Source organism: Nematostella vectensis, chromosome 12, assembly GCF_932526225.1.
Source record: "Nematostella vectensis chromosome 12, jaNemVect1.1, whole genome shotgun sequence".
NCBI classification, from domain to species: domain Eukaryota; kingdom Metazoa; phylum Cnidaria; class Anthozoa; order Actiniaria; family Edwardsiidae; genus Nematostella; species Nematostella vectensis.
In genome coordinates, this window is record NC_064045.1 from 5,791,752 (window position 1) to 5,811,674 (window position 19,923).

At 38.9% G+C, this 19,923-nt stretch overlaps 3 protein-coding genes across 4 annotated transcripts; 2 read left to right on the forward strand and 1 right to left on the reverse strand.

Annotated features, from left to right (window-relative positions):
* The first annotated feature begins 25 nt into the window (after nt 1–25).
* Nucleotides 26–8,780, forward strand: LOC5506401 (sushi, von Willebrand factor type A, EGF and pentraxin domain-containing protein 1). Of its 2 annotated transcripts, none has more exons than XM_048719694.1 (5): nt 26–449; nt 2,055–2,364; nt 2,970–3,119; nt 3,659–3,890; nt 5,431–8,780. In XM_048719694.1, the coding sequence occupies exons 1-5, from the start codon at nt 414–416 to the stop codon at nt 5,843–5,845; spliced, it is 1,143 nt and encodes a 380-aa protein (XP_048575651.1). In that variant the 5' UTR covers nt 26–413; the 3' UTR covers nt 5,846–8,780. The 2 variants fall into 2 exon arrangements, with proteins under 2 accessions (XP_048575651.1, XP_048575652.1); XM_048719695.1 differs by having other exon boundaries at nt 2,059–2,364.
* Nucleotides 6,779–13,451, reverse strand: LOC5506388 (ras-related C3 botulinum toxin substrate 1-like). Its single transcript, XM_048719696.1, has 6 exons — nt 13,318–13,451; nt 11,473–11,544; nt 11,256–11,326; nt 10,882–10,928; nt 10,053–10,115; nt 6,779–9,425 (listed from the first exon to the last, which is right to left on the reverse strand). Exons 1-6 carry the CDS (start codon nt 13,350–13,352, stop codon nt 9,135–9,137), a joined length of 579 nt encoding a protein of 192 aa, XP_048575653.1. The 5' UTR covers nt 13,353–13,451; the 3' UTR covers nt 6,779–9,134.
* Nucleotides 13,452–13,884: 433 nt separating this feature from the next.
* Nucleotides 13,885–19,868, forward strand: LOC5506398. Its single transcript, XM_048719969.1, has 11 exons — nt 13,885–14,060; nt 14,220–14,523; nt 14,972–15,040; nt 15,280–15,424; nt 17,069–17,110; nt 17,197–17,228; nt 17,591–17,662; nt 18,176–18,246; nt 18,354–18,453; nt 19,172–19,217; nt 19,622–19,868. Exons 1-11 carry the CDS (start codon nt 13,982–13,984, stop codon nt 19,742–19,744), a joined length of 1,083 nt encoding a protein of 360 aa, XP_048575926.1. The 5' UTR covers nt 13,885–13,981; the 3' UTR covers nt 19,745–19,868.
* The last annotated feature ends 55 nt before the right edge of the window (nt 19,869–19,923 follow it).

A 19,923-nucleotide genomic window follows, 5' to 3' on the forward strand; every position in this document is an offset into this window, starting at 1 on the left:
TGGGCTTCTAAAAGACCACTGATAATCTTGGCGATTTCTTTTATTTTCTTTGAAGAAGTTACCAGGGTAAAATATCGAAAATATCCCGCTCCAGCTTCTAACAAATTTACTAAATCTTTTTAGAATTATTGTCTCGTCGCTGAAGTGTTGGGAGAATTGAATGTATGCCTAGTACTGCTTTTGACTGTATTTATTAATCAAATCTTGACAATGATAGAGATGGATACTCGATTTTAACTACAAGAATCTCGATTGTGAGATGAACAATATTTCTTGACGTCATGGTATATACTGTCTTAGAAACTATTTGGATAATTTATTGGTAAAAATTAAAGACCTCAATAATTAATGATAGCACACTATAGAGCTTGTAGGAAGATCCCGCGGATGGAATAAAAAAGTCGGGAAAATGAATGTACGCGAAGAAAAATAACCAACGATATACCAAGGTAGGTTTTGGAAACTTTCTCTTTTATTTATTTACTTTCTTATTTATTTATCCTATGTCGTGCGAGCCAACACATTTAACCGTATAACTTATCTGTTTATCGTTTTAAATTCGGTATGAGGCAACCTTGACTATATTATCCATTACGAAGCCTATGTTGTCATCCTGTTTTTAGCGTAACCCCAGAACTCAGCTTGTAAACTGCGCTAATTTGAAATTCAGTTGAGTTAAGTTAAACAGAATTTACATTTACCAAAATAAAAGTTGAAACGTTTAATTAAGTTTCTAGCATAGGTTCCCCATGTTAGATTTGTCTAATAAGCCATATTACACATACCAATAAATCCTCAAAATCAAATATTCAAAAACGTTAGGTAGCATTTAGCTTTAAGTGTAGCTTATTTTGTAATTTTGTGTCTTGACCAATCAAATTTCAAATGTAAACAAAGGCATTTTTTGCATACTGCATATGCCGTTTATACTTCTTACACAGAGCATTAATTAGATCAAATCGGGTAGTCGTAATGCGCATAGTTAATAGGTTACATAATCATGTCTATTCAAAATGGAAACTGCGTAGGCGTAGAACGATATGGGGGAGGAGGGGAGAAAGATCCTTTCTCAGGTCGGTGCTATGAAAAAAGTAGTTAATATATGGAAGATGCGGGGAGAAAGGAGTCGGTGACGCTATTTTCATTTTTCCCCGGAGGAACATGCCCCCTTAACCCTCGTAACCCCCCGTAACCTTTAATGGGTAATTATCTGGGTTTATCCATATTCTTCGAGACGCATGGTTACATTCGGCCGTAGAACTGCCATTTGCCATTTGCACTGACAACCTTTTTTGAAATAGGTGTTTGTGAGTAATTTAATCATGAGTGATTGAATAAAAATAAATCAATCAAACTGCAATCATTTGAATCTCACTTTGTACGTGACACAAGTACATGACACATCGATTTCATATTTGTTTCATTGCAGTTTCTTGCAGCTCGGCGGTCGTCCGAGTTCTCTATTCTCCTATTTTAAATTATTCTATAGGGCCTGTATTTACCTAACACTATAGTTTCTATAAAAATGATCACGTATTAGAGCTCTGCTTTTAGGCAATGCACCTAAATCTATATGAAGCCTTTTACACATAATACGAATGTAAAATGTTACAACAAAGAAAACAAATTTCCTTATAATATTAATAAGACAATTAAAAATGGAACAAATCTTTGACATTTTTTTTTATAAGAACCTTTCTTATAAGAACGTCCAGCCTGGGATTTCACCAAATTTTAAGAACATGCTAAGAACATGCCGAGGCTCAGAAAGCAGAATTTCTTTCTTTTTAGTCCTGATGCGTTCAAAAATGCAGAATCAAATTGTGCTCATAGTAACAACCTTATTATGGCTATTGATAATTAGTGTAATTCTCTTCCTAATAATTCATTGGGTGTTATATTCTTATATACACTTAAAATTTAAGAACATCGTTGAGAACATATTCAGCCTTAAAAGGTCCCAAAAAATAAGAACGGCCCAGCCTCAACTGAAAATTAGACGTTCTTATAAAACTCCAAATTCTGACATTCATTGTACGACTTTTTCCCACAAGAAAGCCCTTATCGACATGGTGCCTCATTCCTTTATCGCATTCATCCTGGCGACCAGCGTGGTCTCTGTCACCTGTCAATCAAACTCCTCCACCCTTGGTTACACGCTCAGTGGGTACGTGTATAAGGCTTTCTCGGCGCCAGATCCCCACGTCTGCTATGAGGCGTGCAAGGGCGAAGAGCCTGGATGTAGAAGTTTCAACTTCTGGATTGAGAACAGCACGTGCCAGCTAAACAATCAGTCCAGTCTAACGCGACCACAAAACTACAACACCAGCGAGCTATGTATTTACTTTCACAGTATTTATCGAGGTAAGACGTATTGTAGATTTGGTAAAGATCAGAGGCTCCGAAAATGTAGGTTAGCGCTGACCTAGGGATAAATACGCTACCGTCTTGACATTTGATTGGATGAAAAGGACATTCATCCATGGGTTAGCGGAACCTGCTTTCTAGGAACCCGGCCCCTGAGAAGCAATATGAGCGCGCTTCTGTTTGTCATGCGCACAATGGTTTAGACACCTTCCCAATTCAACTAAATCCAGAATTATTTTGAGCTTTTAGAATTTGTTTCACGGTGTGCTCTGACACTCGTACCATAAAATGAAATGTCAGCATTAGTTGTTCAGAGAGTACGGAGAAGTTTAAACGTTTTTGATACGTAGTGCAATTGAAAAAAAGCTGTAGTGATTCAATCAAGGAATAGGACAGATGGAAATAAGAACAACGTTTGCTGAGGGTCTGCGTTATCTCAGCCCGTTTATACCACATTTATTTACTATATAATATGTCAAATGTTATACCAGTTATCAGTTCGTATTTACAATAATGTCAAATGTTATCTCTGTTCGTTATGCCACAGTTATTTACTATATGTCGAATGTTACCTGTCTTCGTACTGTCAATTGTTATTTCAGTTCGCTATGGCAGCGAGTCGTTATCCCCCGCCGAGTCTTGTGCCGAGATACTAAGACAGGAAGACTCTACCGGAAACGGGAGGTACTGGATCCAACCCAACGCATCTGAGCCCGCGATTGAGCTTTACTGCAACATGGACAACGGCGGAAGTAAGTCTCCAATTTGCTCATACGTTGTAGAGTAAGTTGATTAAAGCGGGCGGTTTCTTAATTATGGAGGTATGAAGGGTAAAGGTGCCGAGAGGATCATAGCCTCTAACATAAAGTCAACCACAGCCTTCTGCTCTGGAAGCTGCGCCACATTGGCATCTCTGGAAGCCTACTGGGGCGACTATCTCCGCGAGCGCTACCAGAGAATCAGTATCTTTTGAAAAACATTGAAACAACTTCCTGACTTATCAGGTGGCCCTCAAGGCTTCATCCGCGGACCGCTTCTTTGCGTCTCACAAAAAAAAAAAAAACTCGTCTTTAGCTATGTTTGCAGACAATACTTAATATTACTATTCCGCGAAAAACATAGACGATTTTTTCGTGCCCTGTATAGTGTCTTTCTGCCCACCCTTTATATAAATGAAAAATTATAAACGGTTTTGCTTTTTTTGCCTATGTACAGGAAGCCTGCATGGGGTCCCTACCAGTGCCAAGCCAATTCATTCAGTAACGATGATGTTACAATGTTCTTTTAACAGATATGAGCTCCTCGTTTGATCTTTTGTTCCCCACTGAAAGAAACCTTAGTAATTACGTCATGATTGATGCAATTGCTCAGCCTTTGGCGGCATTGACGGTTTGTCTGTGGATAAAGACGACCGAGCTGGTCCTGGTACCCATCTCGTACGCTGCTGGCAGTTACATGAACGCTATCTTGATATTCCTAGACGAGTCTGGATGGTTACGGTTCGTCGTCAACGATCAAGTCAGGTATCGTAAACACTACTTCGAATAAGAAATGATTCTGATCTTCCAGCCAAAATTTACACCTTCCACTGTTTAGTCTTACCCAGTGGTCTTATTCGGTAGTGGGTTGTCCTAATTCGGTTGTGGGATTGTATCGTGGTTTACGTGTATCGTGTTTTTAATTTTCACAGACAGACAGACATTTTATTTGGAATCGTATAGTAATCAAGTCCGCATTCCTCAGCCCTCGCCCCCGGGGGGGATGGGGTACTCAGCCTATGTTTGGGTATAGGAATGCCGCTGGGATTTTTTAAAGACAAAAATTCTGAAAAACCACACCCTGTTTAGGACAACACCCTTGGTTTTAGGACCCTGTTCAGGACAAATATTCTGAAAAACTATAACCTGTTTTGCACAACACCCTTGATTTTAGGACCCTGTTTAGGACAACACACTCAATTTTAGGACCCTGCTTAGGACAAATAAAAATGACACACAATGACAAACTCCAATTACTTAGTCTAGAATAACGCTTGTTTTTATTGTTAGTTTTATTCAAACATAATGTTAGTACTTCTTCACCTGGTACTTTATACCTTCACTGTAATGACAATGCCTCTGTAAAACTTAGAGACACAATCACGGATAAGTCCGACACTCTTTAATCTTAGGTGGGAGTGCATGTTTCAAGAGCTATATCCGGCACAATTACATTTGACTTTGACCTCCCAGCCTGAAATATATACCCTGTTCAGGATAGAGAAGCCTGAAATATATACCCTGTTTAGGACAGAGAGGCCTGAAATATATACCCTGTTTAGGACAGAGAGACCTGAAATATGTACACTGTTTAGGACAGAGAGGCCTGAAATGTATACCCTGTTCAGGACAGAGAGGCCTGAAATGTATACCCTGTTTAGGACAGAGATGCCTGAAATGTATACCCTGTTTAGGACAGAGAGGCCTGAAATGTATACCCTGTTTAGGACAGAGAGGCCTGAAATGTATACCCTGTTTAGGACAGAGGCCTGAAATATATACACTGTTTAGGACAGAGAGACCTGAAATATGTACCCTGTTCAGGACAGAGAGACCTGAAAAATGTACCCTGTTCAGGACTAAGAGGCCTGAAATAAATACCCTGTTTAGGACAGAGAGGCCTGAAATGTATACCCTGTTTAGGACAGAGAGGCCTGAAATATGTACACTGTTTAGGACAGAGGCCTGAAATATATACCCTGTTTAGGACAGAGAGACCTGAAATATGTACCCTGTTCAGGACAGAGAGACCTGAAAAATGTACCCTGTTCAGGACAAAGAGGCCTGAAATATATACCCTGTTTAGGACAGAGAGGTAAAAAAACCGTACCCTTTCCAGCGGCACGTCCCCGTATAGCCCATATAAGGCAGCACCCCCCCCAACCCCCCCGGGCCTTCGCAAACTCCCTATTATTTGATTAAGGAGGTCGGAGGGGCGCGAATTCGCTTTCCTTCGACCTTGAACAGAAAGGCCGTATAGTCACCTTCACGTTACTTAGTTTTGTCGCCTTTGTTGTATCACCAGCTTGCAGGGCCCGATTGCACTCAATGATAACAAGTGGCACCACATTGCCGCCACGTGGTCAAACACAGAAGGTAGCATGGGACTCTACATCGACGGCGCGCTAAAGATCAACAGCACAGGACGAGCCGTGGGGAGCACAATCCCTTCCAATGGCAAACTCGTACTTGGCCTGGACAAGGACTCTCCTGGCGGGGACTTTGACATCCGCCAGTCCTTTGCGGGGGAGCTTGCGCATGTCTACTTGTGGGACACCGCATTAGACAATGCCACGATTGCAGACATGTCGAGGGAATGTAGGGAATTTCCTTACTCGGGTCACGTGGTTGCATGGATTGATTTTGCAGGCGGTATCTATGGTAACATAACCCGTAGGGATTTGTCCAGGTGCCATTACGATCCACTCTTGTTGCCATGACGATTCTAGTAACTAAAAGGTTGCAGTGTTCTTGTCTCACCCATATTCTAGTCAATTTACTAAAATTTATAGCCGAACCTTAAATTAATATGGGACTTCGCTAAGAGATCACGTGACTGTTTGAGTGGCAAACTAGAGAGCGCTCAAGGTTTTAGTGGCCAAGTAACAACACACATAAAACGCAACTTATGCAGCGCTTTTTTTCAGAAAGGGTTTAGTTTCATTTTAAGATTATATTTATTCGTCGTTCTCTGGTATGACGGCGCAGTAATTTCTGATTTTGTTTTGAATTCTCCACCCAAAAAGGTCACGTGATATCTTAGCGCAAGTCCCCAACACAAACAGTTTTTATTGTTAATTAAATGATAAGAAAAGACATTCTAAACAACATCAAAGAATAACAAAAGAACCCAAGGTGGCCGACAAAAGGAATTGTTTTTTTTTGTGTCAAATTTCGAGATGTTCCCCAAAGAGAACTTTTGAGATCTTTTGGGATGTTATTAAGGACATGATACTCTGTCATTTAAGACCGAAATCATTTGTGTTGTAATCACTTTTAGGTACATAAGATTGACTGGACTTTATACAGTATAATATCATTTACCCACAATCCTTTGCCCTCTTTGTAAAGCTGATACATAGAAACTCACTGAAAGTGGTAAAGCTAACAAAAGGGAGCAAAGGAGAGGTGTTATAAAATGAACAGTGTAAGGATGAGTATGGTAAGGAATAGATGGTATTTACAAATCAAAATCTAATACAACTATACGCAGATACAGAGAAACTCACAGAAAGTGGTAAAGCTAACAAAAGGGAGCAAAGAAAAGGTGTTATATAATGAACAGTGTAAGGATAAGTATGGTAAGAAATAGATGGGGTATTTACAAACCAAAAACTAATTTAACTATACGCAGATACAATATAACACCTATATTTGTCAGAGTTTTCTTTATTATGATTCGAACATACATAAACACCAACTAAGGTTAAAACAATCACTATTTCCACTAGATACTATACAAATTTGTGAAAAGATGTTCATACCTGTCAACTCTCCAGTAGGCAGGAGTCTCAAGTTTTTTCAAAATCTCAAGAACCCCCAAAAATGACAAGCTTCAGAATCTATCATTTTTCAAGAAGAAATTATTCCTCTTTTGGACATAGAAAATGCTAAAAAGCCCAATCTGCAGTTGTTTTATTCAGGTCAGGAAAGTGACAGGTACAGATGTGCTAAAAAAACTTATATTTTATATAATCCCTTGGAATACATTATAAGTGACAGCTTCAAAGAAACATCAACACTGCGTATGTAAAACTGAACCACACCCAAGGCTAGTTTGACCCTAACTCTCTTGGTTATTTAGTAATTCAGAGGTCAAACCGAAGCCCTTTAAAGTATGGGAGTGTCAAGTTAATCGCAGCAGGATTGACGTGTTTGTAAGTCCTACACTCAGATATAAGTCTACATTTTACAAGCTTTTAATCAGTAAATAAATTAGAATGTAGATTAGTAGTGTTAGTCAATGGTCTAGACTTCGTTGTTATTTTGCACTGCTTTAGATCTTGCCTGCAAGATAAGCAAGTTCCTTTAACAAAGAAGCAAATATAACATTGGTACAGAAAAGTAGTGTTATTAAAGATAACTCTAAGCTTAAATAAATTAAATTTGTTCCAAGAAAATAAATTAAAGGGCAGCTAAGGCAATTTTGAGTTCATCTATACTAGAGAATTCAATGGACAGAAAGATTGTAATATTACATTACCTTATTAAGAATATTTAGCAAACACAAGCAACGTGCAACCAAAGAGGGTCAGTTCCAACTAGAAGATTTCATACAAATTCTTGATCATTTTTAAATAACTATGTGATTTATTGATCTGACACTTTTGTTACTCCCATCAATAAAACAAATGCCTAAAAGATGGTTTTGCAAATCTACTTTTCACAATTAAGGCCATGTATATTAAATTATCTTCCTTATGAAACAAGCACCCTCTTTTCATAAGTTTGGATTTGAAACAATTAACCAACACTAAATGCTGACAAAGCAAGAGACCAAAAAGTGTTTCGAAAAAATAAAGATATACACAATACATAATATTGGAAGTAAAATGCAATAATTTTCTTAGTTCATTCAGTGGAACCTGTCTAGGCCAGTTACCATAGTAACCTAGATATCAGCACAATTGGTGGCCTAATCCCCCTAATCACCATTTTTATTACCAGTGAACATAAAGTGAAGCATTGTGAGAAAAACACAAAAAAGCCTTCTACAATAGGCGACATAGACTAAGAAATCATGTGATTTTTTGGTGTCAAACTTGAGCCTAGTCTGGTTGTTAAAAACAAAACAACAACACCAAGTCAGAAAGGGCATATTTTCATTTAAATACCTCATATTTTCATTGCTCTCTGGTGTGACAGCTATGGCATTTTTGTGTTCATGATTTCTCAGTGCAAGGAGCCTATTATCTAGAAATGTAATGAAGTACTGTATACTCTACTTCATATAGTGTGTTGCATGCAATAAACTAGGATAGCTCTTTTGAGCTCTAACTTCATGTTACTGGCTTCTCAAACATATAATTTATTTATGTGACTTCTTAGTGGAACAATGTTGTTTTGGATCAGTGTTACATCGAAGATCATACCTTTGAAATGGGAATAATTCAGAAATGTGAAGGTTATTGGTAAATATTTTAACTATTCTAGAGGACATGTGGTGACCTTTCTAGGCATCTTACTTCAGGCTAGCTACAAATCAGGTACCGGAAACATAATATACCAGCAGGGGGTATTGTATTGTCAGGCTAATACCTCCAAAACAATACTGCTTGAAATGGTACAAAAATATAATCTCATATCAGCCGTTGTAATCATTTTTAACAATTGTATTAAATTTGGAAATGTTGCAATAAAAGTATGCTGTAAGCATCATTGTTATCGTCATTATTATCTTAATCATAATACCTTCATAGTAACATCATAATCACCATTTTCATCGCCAACATTACCAGCTTTCTCACAATCATCATCACCATCTTCTTCACTATTATTACCATCTTTCTTGCCCCAATTACCATTAGTAACAGCACTACTGACCATTATTCACAGCTCAACATACTTCCTGATCTTGTTCTCAAGAACATTGTGCTTACTATACACATTCTCCTTGTCACCATTTTTATGAAAAAGACTGACACCATCAAACTCCCCCTAGCATTGGTTGTAACGTTTCCTCTTGGCACCCATTTGAAATATATACCTGCTAAATGGTTCATTCCTAACCTACAATGGATTACATTTCCTTCTCTTCTTCTGTGGTTTTTTGGGTTCTAGCACAGCTCTGATGGCATCATCAAACACTGTCTTGAGACCTTTTTGCGTTAATGCAGAACATTCTAGGTATTTAGCGGCCTTGATCTCCTTGGCCATCTGCAGTCCGTGTGAGGTGGAGAGAGGGTTAAGCTTCTTTTCCTTTAGCTTTTCTATCATCTCCTTGTCTTCCCTCAAGTCAGTTTTAGTGCCAACAAGGATGATAGGTGTGCCTGGGCAGTGATGACTTACCTCTGGGTACCACTAGAACAACATTATAAATGAGAAACACCAGGCACGTACTGAGGATTGGCTGAGGGGGGAGGGTGCGCACTCAAAGGGATCATATGGAAAAAGCATAGCATTTAAAGATTCCTTAACAAGAAATGACCCACTTTTTGGCCACCAAGGGGCGGTTCTGTGCACCCTGGGCACCCCCCTGTGTATGAGCATGAACACCATACATCACAAGTTATCCCATGGCACAAGGGGACCAGTAAAATTGAACAAAACATTATCAATAGAAAGACAAAACATAACAAGTTACTGTATCCCTTAGCACAAGGGGGATTTAGTCGTTAACATTTTCCAGCAACTAAGGGATGGCAGTTGACTCCTGACCCTGCAGGAATACAACACACTATTAACCCATTTTAGAAGTATTTCAAGGAAATGTAAGCACCAATAACAGATTTTATTATATAGGCAATCAAAGTGGAATACTGCGCTGTGCCTAATCACTATTTCCCATGCTTTTTAACCCCTTTGAGGCCTTTTTTTAACCTACAACTCAATGCTGGACATGAGAACCGATAAGAAACATCTCACATTATTTATTATAAAATGAATCCCCATTTAGTTAAATCTGGGGTAAAACTGAGAGATTCTTACCTTTGCTCTAACGTTCTCGAATGATGCAGGACTTATCACTGAGAAGCAGATCAGAAACACATCCTAGTAACAACAAGAACCACTTGGATTAGTGTCTTGAATAATATTGATGGACTTAGAGGGCCATTTTCAAAACAAAATTTGCCCAGCCCAAAACAATATCTTTAACTACTTGATAAACTGGCAAAATTTATTATAAAATTGAAAGGATCTTCAATTAATAAATGGAGAAACAGCACTTAATAGCCTGCAGTGTGCAGGTTTTGTAGGTGTGGCCAACACTTGACAGGAGGAATAACATAATAACTGCTAACTTTCTATTATGGGCTCACTGTCCCTTTGATTTTTTTTCTGGGAGGGACCAAGTATTGGCAGATGAATTCATAAAAAGATTTTTTTGCACCATGATCCACAAGGCTATGGTAGTAGATGCAGTACTATCTCTACTGTACTACGAGACCCTTTTTGAGGAAATAAGCCATTTTTAAGCAACCAACTGCTTCAGTACATTTTGACAGCCCTGACCACTGGAAATAAAAGTTTCCCATACAAACATCTATCTATCGCATAATATGGGGTGTTCAAACTTTTTTCAAAATGCTATTTATGAAAAAAAAGACCGAATTACTTGAGTGGCCAAAGATGGCCAGTTTCGGCAAATACCAACTGAAAATTTTGTAGCAAAGTTTGTATGGGGAATGCCTGATTGACTTCTGTTGGATTTTGGACATGACCCATTCTTTTTTGATCATTTATGACTTATAGTAACACACTTTTATAATCAAACGTCAAAATCAGTCAGCACTTTTCGCCACATCTTTAAACTTACTGTTTGTGGGTAAGATAGGGGACGTAACCGATCGTAATCTTCTTGACCTAAAAGCAGATCAAAAAAGGGTTAAAACAAAAAATACCCTTGATAAAGTAAAGTCAGTGATCATTTTAACCTTTAAACCTTTCAAAGTGGCAACAAGTTTCACAAAAAGTGTAAACACGTTTGAGAGTGGTACTGCATCGTTAGAGTAAACAAAGCTAGGCTGTTTGGTTCCCAACGTCTCTCATGATGCCTTAGCATACTGAATAATAAAACACTAAGCAACAACAGGAAACAGGAAAAAGTAAGAATTCAAAATGGAACAATACTAAAAACAAAACCAAGTCCTTAATAATATATAATGGATTACAGTTGTAAAAAAAAATTACCTGCTGTATCCCAAAGTCCCAAATTGATAGGTCGTCCATCTACCATGACATTAGCAGAATAATTGTCAAAACTAGAAAAGAAAACACAAATAATTTGTTTTTGAATGCAAAAAAAAATGATTCTTGTATTTTTAAAAAAGTCTCAGATATTATTATCATTATTATTAATCATCATATCATTATCATTATTGTTACATTTTTATTATTACATACTTACACCGTTGGAATATATTCTCCAGGAAAGGCATTTGTAGTGTAGCTAATGAGCATACAAGTCTTTCCTACAGCACTGAAATAAATCAAAGGTTATTTAAGTAAAAAGAAAAAAATATAATGAGAAAATAACAGCACCAATCCCTGCTGAAAAAACACATTAATGTACTTCTAAACCTTTTTTATGACTATCAATTTCTTTCCCTGCACACATTGGCTATGTTTGTCATAGCTACTGTTTTACAGTTTCCTGCACACATTGGCTATGTTTGTCATAGCTACTTTAAAAGATACCGTAATTAGCAGCTCTAGTATGTAAGCATGGCCATTTTTTTTCAATTTGGGGTGGGAAGGGGTGGACATTATAATTTTAACATTTTTCCTATGCAGGAAAGTCATGCGATTCAAGAAGCCATTAGACATGAAATGTGTATGCAATGTACTAGTTCAAAACAAAGAAAGCACGCTTGTGGGCTCTGGAAAATAACCCCAGTTTGAAGTTAATTCTAGATAGTTTTTAAGATATCAACCTAAACGGCGCTTTGCTACAGAGTTGTAATTATAATCAAGTTTAATCTGTGAAAGTAAGAAAAAATTCTATCAACAAGTTTTATTTGTACAGCCTCGAATGCAAAAATTACACTCTTAAAAGTGTTGCACCTAAAATATGTTGGATGTTTAACTATAAATAAAATGAGATCAAAAGCTCGCAGCAAATAAAAAAAGGAAAGAAGTCCGTTAGATATGCTACAATTCCAAAGATTTGGATTTTAAATGGAGTATTTCTTTGCAGAAATATGTTCGTGAAAGTAGAAGATAAACAAAAAAACGCAGCAAAAAATATAACCACAAATATCTCAAAGTCTGACTTTCAGATTTTTTTAAAACTTCAAATATGTGGAGGCAAACGTAGTAAATTTTGTGCAAGGGGTATGGTTTTAAAATAATTTTCTTTGTATAGTTTGTATTTGCAAACATCTAAAAACACATTATTGGTTGTTTCGTCCCTACGGTAACTCAAATAGCAACAGCTCACATATTTTCCAAAACTTCAATCCCTACTTGATAAATGGACTTAATCTTAAATTCCAAGCTTTGCACAAATGGAAACTGTAGCTCTTTAAACATGAGCTGTATATCTACTATAAAACTGCAGGCAGCTTCCTTATAACTATATACTAACTGTTCGTTAGTGATGGGTCAAAGTTCTTATTGCCAACTAAAGACTATATACTTACCGTTTGTAAGTAATCAAACACATCAACCATGGTATTAAACCAGGGTTGCAACCAGGTTTGGTCCAGGAATGCGTTTTGTTTTTAGAATAATAGCGCTTCTATATGACGAGGACAGTGTAAACATTGTCAATTATTATCGAATCCTCACTGAATACAATCCCAATAGTACTGTACGCACAAGGGAAACATTAATCGAGCACTTTCATTTAACTGCAATCGGTACCAAATACACAGTTTGTCAATAACAGAAAAACTCTAGTCAATCGTTGACCAAAACAACAATAATAAAAAGAAGGGCCATAAAAATTCCTCATGCAGAACGCTAAGAAAAATGTCTATTTTCCTCGCAATTACGTAGCATAGAGTGTTAATACTAGCACTGCTAGGTACCGTGTGGCCCCGTTGTCGATAGAATGTAACAGGAAAAAGCCATAACCAGGTTAGAGTAGTAAGCTAGAGAACACACTTCACATGTTTAGCCAGATTTATACAACTCCATTGAATAAATTTCTGTCCCCACGTGAAACGGTTATGGTGTAAAATGCGACCGAAACGCATGGAATTTGTACAGAAAATGGATGTATTTTGTAGGACATAGATTTTAGACTTACCCATCGCCAACGACGACGCATTTGATAGCTTGCATAGTGCCAAATCCGTCAAAATTCGATCAAAATTTCAACGAACTTCCACAAACTTTAGCTGTCTCTCTCGCCAACGCCTGGAGGAGCGCAATGATCGCTGGGTATAAATATGATGACTCTGGGGGCGGGTGAAGGGCTGAGAAGAAACTCCCGCCATTTTCTGCACACTGTTTTCTGATTCAATACACCAAAAACTGGAATTCGACTCTGCCAAATTTTCGTCTTGAAAAAAAATTTCTTCAGGGCAGACTCAAGAAGAAGAAGTCTTATTGAAGACGGAAATTTGGCAGAGTCGAATTCCAGTTTTTGATGTTTTGTTATCATTGTTCTGGTACGAGATCGCGACAGTTTTGGCTTTTTGATTCTATCTGTTTTCTGATTCAGATATACTTTGTGAAATGGAATTTTCACATATGCCAAGTTCTATGACATTCTTCGAAAATAAAATACACTATGGTACAACTTGGACAAATTTATTGAATCATTATTGTTCATTGTTGCTTTTATCACGGGTATCCTGTATCAGAACTAAAAAGTTTTTATCAGGGGAGGAGGGGTAGTGTTTGTATCCAAGATGGCGGCATTGTTGTCGTTTGGTTTCTGTTGTCATTGAAAAGACTAAGGAGGGATTATGACATCGAGGAAATGGCCTAGTACACAGGTTAACCAGGATGTTGTAGATATAGCAAGAGGGCTATATGAGTCAAGAGGTTGGTATTTCATCGTATCAAATCAGTGAGTTTAGTTTTAGTTGTTCGATCGATGAAAATCGATCCTAACTAATGCTAATAAATGGATTCATGTTGGGAAACAATGTCTGTCAACGATCAATCGATGTCAATGATCTTTCCGTGGTTTTCATTACACAGTTATTGTAAGAAGACCCCCATCTGCTGCTCAGCGTGATGCCTACAGAACATCTTACAGAGGCCCTCCAAAGGTTCCCAACGAAAGGAAAGCTCGACCATTCAGTGCGAAAGCTCGAATATCCACTGAAAAGGTTGACATTCAGACAGCAGAATCACCATCCCGCCCACCATGGCGTCCCTTTTCTGGTCAGGCTTCTCTCAGTAGAGTATCAGCTCCAAGCAAAGAGACAATATTTACTGCTCATTGCACAGAGGAAAAGAATAATATTGAGGAATTCACAGTACCAGATGTGTATAAGAACAGGTACAGTTACATTGTTCGATACAATCTCTAAGTATACACATTACAGACTCATACCCAGGATTTTTCTTGTGGGGGGGGGGGGGGGGTCCATTTGGCCACGTACCAGAGTGATCTTATGCTTTTTAGTTTTTGTCTACAAATAGAACGCCCATTGGGAACCGAAATGGACCTTCGGCTGTTGTGGGTGGTTGCATTCACACCCCCTGCACCCTCCCTGGGTATGGCCTGCATTATGTTAACAACACATGTGCACTTCTGCATAGGACAATGTTTTTTGCTCATAAAATGGAATATTGTGTTTCAGCATTCTCTTAAAAAAATATTTACATGTTTAAAACTATCCAAAATCAGTTTGCTAAGTGTTTCAAAACATTGGAGCTAGGATCAATCTTCAAAAGTGTTCATATATTTTGTAGTTGCATTACAATTTTGTGTTTTTATTTTCAAGGACTTTACCAGAGAGCCTGTCTCCACTAAAAAAATGGTTGACAGATGCAGAGGACATTCCTATTACATGGTAAACAAACAGTTATGCGATTATATGTATGTTTTAGAGTAAAAAGACTTTTTTGAAATGGGCACTTATTTCAAAGTGTTGTCTTTTTTTAAGTATAGAATTAAAAAAGTATTTATATTAAGATTCATGCTAGATAGTCAAACATTTTGCAATGGACAATTGATCTGATGGTTAAGAATTAACTCCTAGAATTTCTCCTAGAATCACTGCATGTTACGAGTCAATTTGCATGATTACAGGTCCCAGGCGTACTCTCCCGACTCCAACTTTGTCTTCCTACCGTGCTTGAAAATAATGGATAAGGATGTTGACAATCTTGCCCCTGTACCTCCCCCGCAGGACTCTATGGCGCCATTACCATTCACTCCAGTAATTACGCCTCCTGTAAGTACCGTTTGGTTCATTCCTGAGCTGGCCTTGAAACGTTGCTCCCAGTTTAGGGCTGACCCTGTCATGGTTCTGTTGGAGTCCCTTTTATGGGTCCTATCATTTTATGGGTCTATTGGAGACCCAACTGTAGGTCTGGTGGAGACCCTGCTATGGGTTTAAAGGAGACCCTACTATGGGTCTGCTAGAGACTCTGCTATGGGTCTAGTGGAGACCCTACTATGGGTCTAGTGGAGACCCTGCTATGGGTCAAGTGGAGACCCTGCTATGGGTCAAGTGGAGACCCTGCTATGGGTCTAGTGGAGACCCTACTATGGGTCTGCTAGAGACTCTGTTATGGGTCTAGAGGAGACCCTACTATGGGTCAAGTGGAGACCCTGCTATGGGTCAAGTGGAGACCCTGCTATGGGTCAAGTGGAGACCCTGCTATGGGTCAAGTGGAGACCCTGCTATGGGTCAAGTGGAGACCCTACTATGGTTCAAGTGGAGACCCTACTATGGGTCAAGTAGAGACCCTGCTATGGGTCAAGTGGAGACCCTGCTATGGGTCAAGTGGAGACCCTGCTATGGGTCAAGTGGAAACCCTGCTATGGGTCTGGTAGAGACCCTGCTATGGGTCAAGTGGAGACCCTGCTATGGGTCAAGTGGAGACCCTGCTATGGGTCAAGTGGAGACCCTGCTATGGGTCAAGTGGAGACCCTGCTATGGGTCAAGTGGAGACCCTGCTATGGGTCTAGTGGAGACCCTGCTATGGGTCTAGTGGAGACCCTGCTATGGGTCAAGTGGAGACCCTGCTATGGGTCAAGTGGAGACCCTGCTATGGGTCAAGTGGAGACCCTGCTATGGGTCAAGTGGAGACCCTGCTATGGGTCTGGTAGAGACCCTGCTATGGGTCTAGTGGAGACCCTGCTATGGGTCTGGTAGAGACCCTGCTATGGGTCTAGTGGAGACCCTGCTATGGGTCAAGTGGAGACCCTGCTATGGGTCAAGTGGAGACCCTGCTATGGGTCAAGTGGAGACCCTGCTATGGGTCTGGTAGAGACCCTGCTATGGGTCTAGTGGAGACCCTGCTATGGGTCTAGTGGAGACCCTGCTATGGGTCTAGTGGAGACCCTGCTATGGGTCTGGTAGAGACCCTGCTATGGGTCTAGTGGAGACCCTGCTATGGGTCTGGTAGAGACCCTGCTATGGGTCTAGTGGAGACCCTGCTATGGGTCTAGTGGAGACCCTGCTATGGGTTTAGTGGAGACTCTGCTATGGGTCTAGTGGAGACCCTGCTATAGGTCAAGTGGAGACCCTGCTATGGGTTTAGTGGAGACCCTGCTTTTGGTCTGGTGGGGACCCTGCTATGGGTCTAGAGGAGATCCTACTATGGGTCTGGTAGAGACTCTGCTATGGGTCTGGTGTAGGCCCTGCTATGGGTCAAGTGGAGTACCTGCTATGGGTTTAGTGGAGACCCTGCTATTTGTCAAGTGGAGTACCTGCTATGGGTTTAGTGGAGACCCTGCTATTTGTCAAGTGGAGTACCTGCTTTTGGTCTGGTGGAGACCCTACTATGGGTCTGGTGGACACTGCTATGGGTCTGGGGTCTGCATCTTTTTAGATTGTGTGTTTTTCTAATATTTTACCTAAAATTCGCAGAAATACAAGCCGCCAAAGCCAAACATTAGAACATTTTCTCAGGTAAAGTGGATTTAGTAAAGCATCAGATAAACTTAGTGAATTAAATAACAAAAACTGATCCTGTTTTTCCCTTAAATTTCCTATAGGATGATTCTTCCAAGCTAGCTTTAAAGCATAGGTACTGTATGTTTCCTTATTGCAGACAGCAATGGAGTTTTGAAATGATTCCAGTCAGACAATCTTTTAAAATCTTTTAAAATAAATTTTCAGTCAATAAGTTCCAGTCAACAAAATCATACAAAAGTCAGATTTGTTTTCTTAGTACATATTTAAAACAGGTTACAACACACTTCAGGCAAGTCTGCTGTTTAATGTAGATGATATCTCATTACATCAGGCCTGGTGGTCTCACTAGTAAAGTGATTTTCTGAAATTCCACTTTTTATTTTTATTTGGGAAGAAATATTGACCTTGAAATGGGAAATCAAAATTCTTGTTTGGTTAAAAACCATTTTCGAATATATTTATTTTCATTAAAAGAACTCTTGATGAGGAAACTGCCTCACCAAACCAACTTAGGATGTACACCAAGAATGGCCAGTTACTCCATGAGTAAGTAACAATGCTATTTTTTTTTTCATTGGATGCATTTTGAGGGTTATGTGTTATTTGGTATTTCCTTCTTGAGTAAACAATAAGTGACAATAGAGGAAGGAAATATAGGACAGATGTTATCCTGCAAACACAGGTGCATAGCTAGGATATGTTGTTGGATTTGTTAGAAAGATCTGGTGATCCTTTAACAACACTGCTTGACAACCATGTCTGCACACCCGAAGTAAGGAAGAATACGCTGTGCCACCTTTAAATATGCCCTGCCCACCATCAAGCCTTAGGACTAGTAGTTGTAGTTGATCAGGTTTCATGTCAATATTGTTTTATTTGAAGAATACATAATTTTGTATCAATAGCATTACCAATTCAACTTACAATTTCAAATTGAACAATTTTTTATCATCTGTTCTTTCATTAATTTTAGATAAAAAAAAAAGATTCTCCTCTTTGATGTTTTGTAACCTAATCCTGATATTGTAATACTCAGCAAAAATGAAACTTTGTTTTCAGTATTTACCATGGTAAGCCAACTGCAGAGATTATTCGTAAGGAGATTGAAGACCTTGAGAGACTTCTTCAAGGTAAGTGATAAATACAACAAAGGCATGACTCTACCAAGAAGAACTTACTAGTACATACTACCAGAAGAACTAGTATTTGTATTGAGGTTTGCTTCTTTAATTTGCAGGTATTGGAAACCCTAAAGGTAGTTCTATAGTTGTGCGGTACCAGCATGATATAAATCATCTGAGAGACATGGTCAAGTCAACGTTGGAGGGATACACATTGTGAGTAGAACACCATATTGCACAAAAATCTAGTTGTGTGCTTGGCAAGACCTTTGTTACTAGAAACTAGAAGCATTTTTGGAAGAAGTATTTGATGGTTAAGAAACAGAATTCAGCCATTTTTTTTCTTTGACGGATAGATAACATTTTGCTCTGATTCAAGCAGATTTAAAATCACTACTCAAATGATATGCACCAACCAAGTCTGATCAACAGCGTGCATTTTTGAAGGCACTTTGTGTTGGGTGGGAGCATTGCTTGTTTAACATTTTGTGGATCATTTTCTCTTAGGGTAGCTCATCCTAGCTCACTGTGGTGCTTAAATTAATATTTTCCTTAATTAGAGCAGACCATCCAGTCAAGGGGGGGGGGTTCCCTTGGCTACGGGTTTACATAATCAGGCTTGAGAACCCCAGGTGACCAGGAGTGATCGTCAGACAAAATCAATTGTTAAACCTTAGGTATAGCACTTAGGGTGTGGTCAACAGCAATTCATACCCTAAGGGATAGCAAATTGGATGTGGTCAAAGGAATTTTCAACCTCAAGAGTGAAGAGATAGCAGAATCCAAAAAACCTTACATCTCTAAGGGATAGCAATTGAAATTAAAATTTTATACCCTTAAATTAAAGATAGGGTGGGCAATCTACGGATTGCCCACCCATTCTTCTTGGGTCTTCCCAAATGAATTAATTAATGTGATTCAATTGTGTTGTCAGTCCCGAGGAGGCAAGGGTATTCAACCCAGTTGCTGCTGCACTTCAGGTAGAACGAGTGAATTGGAACATCAGACCCCAGCACCATCACGAAATACAAAAATACAAACACACACTATTCATATTGGTGGTATCAAAATAGGTAATATTGATATTGAAGAAATCAAGGGAAAAGGAGTTAATGACACAATTTTCCATAAAGTTAAGTGTTTAAGAAGTCCAAGAATGTCCAAATTTCCCTGGGGGAGTTTGTTGGACACCCTTTACATGAATGATATTCAGTTTCAAACTTTTGTCTTTGGATTTTGTTTTGTCCTCCATTTTATGACCAGCTTTGCTTCCCCTGCTCTCACCCCCCCCCCCCCCACCAACAATTCTAGGCCACCCCACACACCCTTAAGACAGCTTTAGCATCTGCAATTTACTCACCAGCTCCTATTTACTTGGTTATAGGAGGACCTTGTCAACTACCCTGACAGAATTGATGAAATTCTTGACTCAATCAAGAAGAGAAGAGATGAATGTGTCAAAGAATTGGCTTTACTTGAAAAAGATATCTTACAGCGCAAAAGATAACAGTCACAGAGAACTGTAGTTCTTGATACTATTTATTTGAAATTGTATATAAAATAAGTAATATATTTTTGAATAAAAAGTGTTAAATGTGCATAGAAGTTCAAAGCTTTGCACAGTATTGCAATCTCTTGCGGTGGTTGTAACATCACAGGAGGAAATCACTTGTTCCAAGCCCTATG